The sequence below is a fragment of the Phoenix dactylifera genome, chromosome 15 (genome assembly GCF_051530095.1).
Source record: "Phoenix dactylifera cultivar Ajwa chromosome 15, Ajwa_hap1_PhDact_Kaust_v1.1, whole genome shotgun sequence".
NCBI lineage: Eukaryota > Viridiplantae > Streptophyta > Magnoliopsida > Arecales > Arecaceae > Phoenix > Phoenix dactylifera.
In genome coordinates, this window is record NC_143204.1 from 23,392,985 (window position 1) to 23,403,130 (window position 10,146).

General features: G+C 38.2%; 1 protein-coding gene across 4 annotated transcripts; it reads right to left on the minus strand.

The window, feature by feature from the left end:
* Nucleotides 1-3,980: 3,980 nt before the first annotated feature.
* Nucleotides 3,981-9,828, minus strand: LOC103705807 (protein Barley B recombinant-like). Of its 4 annotated transcripts, none has more exons than XM_088711675.2 (3): nt 9,668-9,828; nt 8,372-9,314; nt 3,981-4,552 (listed from the first exon to the last, which is right to left on the minus strand). In XM_088711675.2, the coding sequence occupies exons 2-3, from the start codon at nt 9,199-9,201 to the stop codon at nt 4,471-4,473; spliced, it is 912 nt and encodes a 303-aa protein (XP_088567801.1). In that variant the 5' UTR covers nt 9,202-9,314; nt 9,668-9,828; the 3' UTR covers nt 3,981-4,470. The 4 variants fall into 4 exon arrangements, with proteins under 4 accessions (XP_088567801.1, XP_088567803.1, XP_088567802.1 ...); XM_088711677.2 differs by having other exon boundaries at nt 3,996-4,486; XM_088711676.2 differs by lacking the exon at nt 3,981-4,552 and adding an exon at nt 6,218-8,177.
* Nucleotides 9,829-10,146: the final 318 nt, after the last annotated feature.

Sequence of the window (10,146 nt, forward strand, 5' to 3'; positions counted from 1 at the left end):
GTGCTTAATCCTAACTTTTGTGCTGGATTGCACTCTACAGCTCTGCTGTATAATATTCCACTTGGCATGCATCAAATATCACATGCCACCTTCATGCTCTGCCAGAATCCCAACTCATAGATCCATGGTACAAACAATCCGCTTTCAGATCAAAGCCGGATTTAACGTGGATATGTCCTCCATGCAGGATGAAGACAAATGCTTGGGGGAAGCCATTTGCTATGATGGTGGATATTATTGATAGTCCTAAGTAAATCTCTTCCAAGAAAATAATAATCATAATACAGCTAGTAAGTTAGACCCGATGCCTATGCCTTGGCCTGACCGTTTGGCTTAAAGTTTTGCCCTTGGCCCACTAGGCTCGATTTCCTCTTTTCCCTCCACTATTAAGTAGTTTACTAACTACAAAATATATTTTTATTATTTCATTAGAATATATAATTAGTTAATATAAGTAACATATAGGTCTACTTTTAGTGCCCAAGTCTACTAAATTTCGGGCTAGGCTGTTCGAGCCACCTGACACGTGATCAGCTTGCACCTACGAATAATTGTATTAGATGTTCGATAAGGAATTAAAAGGAAGTAGGATGTATCCGGACCTAAATATACTGACATTGTCTTTGCTGAAGGCCCCAATTGCTGGAATAAAATTATAAAAGCCAAGAATGGAATAAGAAATGGTATTGGGAAAATCATGGTAACATATCTTGTTTTAGTCCTCTAACTCCACATGCAACGTCTAAGAGGATAGTTCTGTTATATTCACTACTTCTCTTTTCTCTATTTAGTTGTTCTCTTTAAGCATAGCTATCCATATTTGGAAACTTATAAAATGCAAATATTAGAATAAGAAGCCATCATCTAAATCATGCCAGGTTTTAAGATTCAAATCTCAATACTGGTTAAGCAAAAAGTCTTGAAAAATGTTGGCGAAGAAGAAATCGATCCAAATTGCGATATGGCTTGGTAGTTTCAAAATCAGGAGTCATGTTGAAAAATGATTTAGTGTGATCTAACAAGAACTCTCTGCAGGAAATGGTCAAGGATCATGCAAACCACAAATGGCCCAAAGATTCCTTGATGAGAATAAATGTGGGGCAACCTGGGCTCAGCATCCTGAAGGATACTAGTAGTTTCTATATTCCAAAAATCTGAAAACGATTTGCTCGTCCTCACACCAAGTGCCATTTATGGTGGGAGAAAAAAAGAAAAAAAAAATAACTCGTGCTCTGTTACTAATTATGCAAATGATTAAGGAGTTTCAAAGAGAGAGTGAGAACCTAATATCATTTTTATTGGTTGACAAGTATAAAGTAATATCTATCCATCCATCCATCTAACTTATCAACCCTCCAAGACTACTTAAATAGGAATCCCAACTATCTGTTTACTATTTATGCACTTAAGCCTGAAAGAGATAATATCATTTATAGGAACACTCAAAAACCACTTTTGGGTATTTATGAATATAGACCTAGTCCAATTGATTTTATGATTTTGTTGGTTGTATTGGTTTAACCCACAAATCCTATAGAATTTGCTGCCCAATCATCCAAACATGCCATTTATGAGAAAGAAAACCCATGAGAAGTCACTTTTCTACCTGCTGAAAATTAGGATAAATTTTTTTTTCCAAAAGTACCCTTAAGTCTTTAGATAAAATGAGGTAAGATCTTTTCCTTTATTAAAAGCATAATAGGTATTTCATATAACCTTTTCAGCAAAGTAAATGCTTAATCAAACATAAGACATTCTGAAATGTATTACTCTTTCCATGGTCAAGCAAACACACAAAAACCACTTTTCCAAATATCATATACCCAAGCATCCTAGAAGCCTTTTGGGTATTCCTGTAGCAATGGCTTGGGAGCCTATCCAGCCACAATCTATTCAAGTCTTAGCTTAAATTTCGGTCTATAAACATGTTAAGCTAGAAATCTTTTTCCCCTTCCACATGATTTGAGTTAGAAGGGTATTAGGTTGATATAGATACTACCCAATCTACGAATCTAGGAGGAAGTCCACTCCAATAATATTGGAATTCCTAAACAGGCCCTAAGTAGTTTAGGCTCCCTTTGCTCGGGCAGCATAAAGCCCATGGCAAATGGGCTTCGCTTTATTGCTTTATGGCAAAGGCCCTCGCGAGAGGACAAAGAATTCAAAAACAGACCATGTGATGCCTCCCTATTAAATGCACAAGCCGAAACAATGGATTCGTCGGCATGCATGCTAGCTTGCTAATCTCTTGTTAGCTTCTATGTCATGTAAAATGATGGAGGTAGGGATAAAAGTGGATCGAATAATATGGATCTATTTTTGTATCCAAATCTATTCGGATATGGATAGAAATTTGAGTACCAAACTAATATCCGTATTTGTATCTATATCCATAAAAAAAAAAATGAATATGAATATGAATAAACAACTATTCGATCTGTATCCGAATATCCGATTTCATTTGTAATAATATTTAATTTTATATAGCACTTATAAACTTTTTAAAAAAATAAATGACCATTTTAATATGCTATTAACTTGATTTATCATCCACTTAGTAATGTATTTGATTGTGGTCATAAAGTTTAATTATCTAATTTATATTTATAGTTTTAGTCTTCGATTTATATCCGTATCTATTTAAAATAAATATGGATATAAATTTTTACATCCGACTAACATTCGTATTTGTATCTATATTCATCAAATAAAATAAATATAGATATGGATATTGTTAGTATCTGATCTGTATCCGATTCAATTTCAACTTTAGATGGAGGTGATGTGGTGACTCGGTAAATGGTAACCTACCTTGAGGGTTGAAGTGGTGCTGCTATAGATCGTTCCTCATGTAAGTAATGTTTCAATGCCTAACTAAGATCAAGCGAACATGAGATATATGTTCGCGAACAATCGAAATGATGCCTTCGGACGCCTAAAGATGTTTGGATCTTGGTCTCTCAGATTACATCCGTACATGGAGTGAATCTTCCACTCTCTAGCTTTCTAATTATTTGATAAAACCTGGGGTTTATATTTGGCCTACCAGCCTTCTGCTCGAGCATGCACATGCATGACTGCATGTGCCAACATGCATGCATGCACCTAAGCACATACAAATCTCTTACTGAAAACTTTGGATTTTCCTTGGCCTCCACCTCGCCCATTTGCACCCAGCGTATATTTTAATTCGAAATTTAAAACAAAACAACCAAGCATATCAGCTTTTGCTTTTCACTTGGGGATTGCAGGGTGTTTTTTTTTCCTCTCTCTCTCTCTCTCTCTCTCTCATGTGTTCATAAAGAGGAATCAAACAGAGATGCTGAGAGGGACTGTGGCTGTGATCCTTATCGTAACATCTTTTCATCTATCGCTGACATGCTAAGTTGTACTTTTTCTGTGCCGTTGATTTGCTGCCCCCCCACTTGATTTTGATATGCTAGGTCGTCACGTGAACCGGCAAACCGATACCCGACCTGAATGCCATAATGAACTGGTGCGTATGAGTCCAAGTCAAGACATCGGGGAGCCGTCACTTGGGACTTGGGAGTCTAATTCTGGCATATGACGATTGCCATTGCTTGACAAGCTCTAGAAGGTCTCTAGGGTCCTTGAACCTTGGCTGCAGCATCAAAAAGGAACACCATATGGGCTAAACCTATTGCTGAAGCAGAACACACTCAATAAGGATTGAGAATGTAATATAATTCATCGACCGAAACACGATACACAGCCATACTTCCAATCAAGTAGTTCGTAATTCCAAATACACGAGCATCGATTAAATTATGGAGATCAAATACTTCCTGCTCGAACACGAGATTTAGAAGGGCTACTGGTCCGCTGGTAACCTCGGTGGTGCCAGATGTGACATACTTACACAAAAAAATTCGTACCAGAGCCCAGAAGAATATCCAAGTCGGACCGACGAGTAGGAAAGGTATGAGTAAAACCGGCCAGAATACCCAATACACGGTCATTTCTGCCCGCATCGAACATTCTCCTGACAGGATGGAAACTGCTACGCGTGAGAGGGCACGTGCCTTCCTCCCCTCTTCCCCTTTCTTTCAGCCAAAAAAAAAACGACACACATTCCTGATTATTGAGGGAATCAGGTTCTACGTATCATGCCTAACTATGAGGAAAATTTATTACTTCAACGGGAAAGGTATAGTTTTTTAAATGCGTTCCACAGTCAGATGCTGCAGATCAGAGTCAGAAGGAAAAATTCACTGCATGCAGAGGGCCAGAATAAGCAGCTGATATACTGTTACTGATCTGCCATTATGCATGAACTCCCAAATGGCTGGTAAGAACATCCATGGCTACACAGCCATTACTGATCTGCCATGCTAAACAGCAGCCAAGACAAAAGGTTACAGACTTGAACTAAGCACAAACACATCAGCAAAGAAACAGGTTACTCAATTCTGCTTGCCAACTCCCGGCTAATTGCGGTGATGCGTATGGTCACAAGTAGGTGTATCTGCGAAAAGTACCGTATGTTGTCAACTTTAGTAGAGATACACGTAGAGACATGCCATGGAAACCCCTGTCATCATTAACCAAACATCAACTTTGTTCCATTATTTTAATTCACTGTTGTGTCCGTATTCTGACATAACTATCATCTAAATGTTAAACCAGCCATGGATGTGACAGAGATACAAAGGCCATAATCAGATGAGCAAAAGGACCAACACTTTCAAATGTTCAGAGTCATCATTGGTTCATACTCTGATAACAGTTTTTCCCCCAAAAACATCACCCCTACTTTGTTTTTCTAAGACACAAGATCTCCCAAATATTCATTAAGCAATTTCCATACATGGTACATGAAATCTATAAATCCGACACCATGCAGCACATTATTTAATACATAATAGGAAAACTACCTAAGTTCAAAATAAAAATCTAGTTCATAACAATCACTGCTCTGACTCCAACAAATTGCTGAAAATTATATATGATCTCAAGCTCCAGTTATCATTTCAGCAATTTCTCCAAAGTGGATAACGAGCACGGAACACGCCAAAGCTTTCCAATTTTAATTTTTGAAACCACAATTTAAACAGTTCCTACACTTTCTTCTAAAGATCACATAGATTTCGCATATTAACATATTGCATTCATTACTAGAAGATGGCTCTCATGAATCATCGCATTGTACTTAGTCCAGGTCATAAATAATTGCAATAAAACAAGTACGAAGTTACCTAAAAATAGTCAATGATTACTTGACTATTCCATCAATCTGCAAATGTACTCAGTTTTTGTCGGTTAGCAATAACACCAAACTTGAAAAATCAACCATCTCCGGTTGTTGTTGGTCAAGCTCACAAAGACATGCTCTCATGATCAAGCATGAAATCAATCATGCCAAAGTTGCTAAATGGTATTCAAAGTGCTCCTCTTCAAATTGATTTAGAAAATCATACTCCCCTTCTGCGTATGGCAGTCCCATCTTAAAATTTGTTTTGCCCCTTAGATAATGATAACCAAGTCTATCCCAGAAACATTTCATGACGTTTCACTGTATATGGTAATGATTTCATATCAATTAGAACTATCATCAATATTTCTTTCTCCTAAATACCACACCTATAAACCTTCTAATATCAATTTGCAAATCTTAGACGTGATATCCTAGTGAATAGAAGACCTGCCATAATGGCCCTTCAGCGAGTATAGGGGATACATGGAAACATTTTAGGTCACCACACCTAGCAACTTCAACAGCTGCAAGAATGGTGGATCGGGAGCATAGTTAAAGATCCAAAACCCCCGTGTCCTAGTGAGCACTTTACAATAGATCTTAGCAAGACTCAGTTTTTATATTGCTTCTTGTCAATGAAGTACATCCATCATCAAGAACGCAAATCCACTCCAAACTATTGAAAGTTTGCCAAGTCAATAACCAATCAAGTTTCTGATGAAAACTCAAAATTTCTGATATTACTAGGAAGTTAGGTTCATATTCCTCTACTCCATGGTGTATGGGTAATAAAGATAATACTTGGGGCCAATTGAGAGTGTGAATATGAGAACTTCACACATTTATAAACCTTGCTATTGATCAATCTTCATATTTTTAAAATCCAGACCACCCACTGTGGGACGTTCAATAGGTCCATGCTTATTAATACACTTTCATACCCTCTATTTCTCGAATCCACACTGCACATAGGGTCTCTTGCATCCATTCAACATCTCAAAATGTAGATTCACCACTATATAAACTAAATTTATGTAAGTTAGCATAATTGTTATGGATTTGTATAGGATTTTAGATTTATATTAGTTCGATACAAAGCTTAGTAACTTCATTGCATTGTATCATTTTTTTTCCTCTTGAACAAAATCCTCAGAGTTCAAAAAATTAGGACAGATCTAAAAGTCATCAATATTGGTCAACTAGAATCTAAATTCGCTTCTTAAAAGAAAATTTCATCTTTTTTTGCTTTTGTCTTTGCATAATCTATGAGACCACAGAGTTGGTCATATTCATAGTCATGACTAAAGGCTTTCAAATGGATAAGGTATAGTAGATGCTTGATATACTTTCTACTTAGCCTGGTTCATTGAATTTCAACACCCAACAAATAATCTGCCACCAAAATTGAACTCCCTGTAGGCAAAATGAACCAAACCTTCCTAGGCTGATTCAAGTGAAGTCCTGAACAACTTCAAAGATGATCGATCAGTAACAGACACTGAGTCATAGTAAAACTCCAAGGATTGATTCGAGAAAGGCAGAATGATGCCTCAGTTGGAAGGGAAAAATTACTGCTGTACAGGCCAATTTCAAATGAAAAGTCTCTAAGCCCTCAAAAAAGATTGAAGTTAAGTTTCCTTTTAACTGGCAACATAAAAAACCTCAAGAAAGAGTATAGAAAGGTTTAAAGATACCAAAGATGCAAACACTAGATCAGATGCACTTAGATAAAATAATGATACTCATAGACAACACTTAAACATGATACATCAAAAAACAAACATATATTATACAGCTGCATGATCTAATATCGCTCAAACCATCAAAACTCTAAATATAAAATTATTTCAATTATTTCGACCAACATGACTTCCCATTATAGACCATCATTAAATTCTGAAAGGCCTCCACTAATAGGTCCACATCATTAAACCCTGTGATATTCCTCTAGGTGACTAACAGGTGTTTTCATAACAAGCATGATGACTAGCAAGATCTCAATCTTTAGATTTTTCTTGCCAAATCATATCACAGGTTGCAACAAAAGAGTCTGTTCACTTCTTGGGTTTGCTAATTTTATCTATTTTGTAAACACAAGGGTTACATCACTTAACCCATAACTAGAGGCCATTTATAAGAAAGAGACATCTTAAAAGATCAACACCAATATTGAGCTGAATTCGATGAGAACCAACTATGCCACAATCTCACGTAGTGTATCAAACTTAGACCCTTTAGACTACATAATAGACAACACTAGAATTAAATATCAACCTTGATCTTGCTCAAGTAAACAAAGAATCTGATAATTCTCAGCTAAATCTGATGGGCACAGCAGTTAATACTATTGGTGACAGATAACTCTCAAGAATGCAACATAATAATAATAAAAATAATAACAACAACATTAATCCATATGATATGGAAAAATTGGATTTTGATTAAAAAATACCCATGTAATAAGCATAATTGATCATGAGTCAATGGCAAAGCCGGTAGGTGATGCCTATAACAGGGTATTTAAAGAATTGACGTTCAGAAATGCAGTCAATTTCTTGTGCTTGAACGCTGCTGAACCTGTCACTGACTACATGAGGAGGAACAAACAAATTTAATGATAAAATTATATCTGAGATTCAAATATACAAGATATCACAAAAATAACATGAAACTAACCGGTGACACCATCATGGCTACAAGAACATATTATCGCAACTTTATCCAGTCATCTATAATAAAACACTTCAGATTATGAAGCCACAAAGAATTAAGACACCGATTATAACCCTTCTCAGAATCTTCATAATTCGAGTGAGATCTTAAAGCAAGGAGTGAAAAGAAGTCAGGAAAACGTTCTACCCATTAACTGAAAAGCCATCTAAATTAGACAGCACTCTTTCTCTTAAAACTACAGGCTGTAAAGAGAAAAGAAGGCATCAACATGTCCGCATAACTCCAATATCTGAACCTCAAAAAGCATGTAAATATGTTTTAGCAAAAAAAAAAAAAAAAAAGCATGTAAATATAGCTGATAAAGAAATCTGGCTACAAGCTATTCAGAGTGCCTCTGCAAATGGAGACAAATATACATATACAGGAGATGCAGACCAAATGCAGAGGCGAAGCTTAACAAAGCCAGATATTGTACATGTTTACCTGATAGTCACAAACTTGTTGGTACCATGCTTAGCCCAGAAAGTCCTCAAGTCAATTGGATTAGAAAGATTATGCCCTTCTCCTGCAAGCTTCTCCAGCACCTTCTTGAATGCACCCTGGCTCATCTTCCGGCCGGCAATGCGAGCCCCCCGCCTCTTGGTGCTCATAGGGAGGGGGTAACATGAGATGCTAGTGGTGCAGCATGCTGATTGCCACCCTCCAACGCCCCACCTGTAGCACTGTTGCGGTGTGCCTGTGCAAGAGCATATTGGAGTAGGGATACCTGAGATGTCCAGATCAATTCCATTAATAACCAACCCAGTGCTCTTCTTCCCAGCCTTCCCACGCGAGACTGAACCATTGGTGGCCTCGTCTCTTGGTGCAGCAACTTTCTTCGGCTTCTTTGGCTTCGGGGATTTGTGCGGGCGGCCCTGGGATCTCTTCTTCAAAGGAGTCTCATTTCTGCCTCCAGGGTCCTCCATCATCAGGACCTTGTCATCCCTAGGCGGCTCAGGCGGCTGCAGAATTTGGAGGGTGTGGGCGCCGGGGGGATCCGGGAGCATGCCATAATTGTGTTGGTGGTGGTTCATCGGCAGCACATGGAGGATCTTGTTGTCCCTATTATGGTGGATCCACCCGTCCCTCACAAAGTCCATCGGGATCGACGGCTCGGCGACCCCGCAGTCCCGATGGAGGAACCCCCCGTTGGATAGCAAAGGCTTCGTATCACGCTCTGGCACCGAGGACATGAGCTGCAGCCCCAGATTCCCCTTCAAGGGCTGGTCGTAGTAGCCCCAATTCCGAATACCTAATCCCTCATCGTCATCCATATTGGCCGAGCCGCAAGAACCACCCCGAGATTCAACAGAAAACACCAAAAAGATCGATTTTTTCCACCGGTTTCAACCAGCCCATCTACCACATTGCCTTCTCCCCGTCGCTCCTAGAAAATCCATTACGCAAAACGGATCAAAGATCAAAGAAAACGGAGAAAATCGAAGAATAATGAAGGATAATACGACATAGGAGCCATCTTGGAAGAAACCCTAATTCTAAAAACCGATCAAACAAACGAGAAAAGAGTCGGAGCGCCCGCCGAAAGAAACCCTAAATGTCCGCATTCTCGAACGCAAGGTAAAAGATTCGGCTTTAGGGTTCCAAGGTGGGATCTTTGCGTCAGAAAACAAGATATCGCGAGAAAACGCAAAAAAAAAAAAAAGAAGGTGAAAGCCTTAAAAAAATGGCGATTTGAAGAGTTCTTGATGAGGAAGGAAATAAAGGGAAGAGAGGGCTTGCCTTGGAGAGAGCTGCCTCTTGGGGTTCTTTGCAGCGGTGTGATATGGAGAGAGAGGAAGAGGAAACATAGATTTTCCTATAATATAAGCCTGTAATAAATGAGTATTTTGTAATTTATGATCTTTTTAGAGGTACGTTGGGCTTTTCCGTATCTAACTGATAAAGAAATGGATTTTGAAAAATAATAAAAAAAAAAGATGAAAATTGGGAGGGAAACACCTGTAAGTTGTATTTGCTACACCGCCATACTTATCCCCTCTCATTTCTTTTCAATTTGAGGCATGTTTATCTCTTCCTTCAAAAGGTTTTTTTTGGTGCTTAGCATCATATTTTTCGTTCCTTGGGTGAAGGGAACTATCGTCCCTCACGCGGATCTTATAGGTGTTTGAATATTTTCTCTTTTTTTGTCCCTCTTATTCTAATCTTAGGAAGCTACTTCGGATCATTTTAGATGAATCAAGGTCTTTTCTTTTATGCAA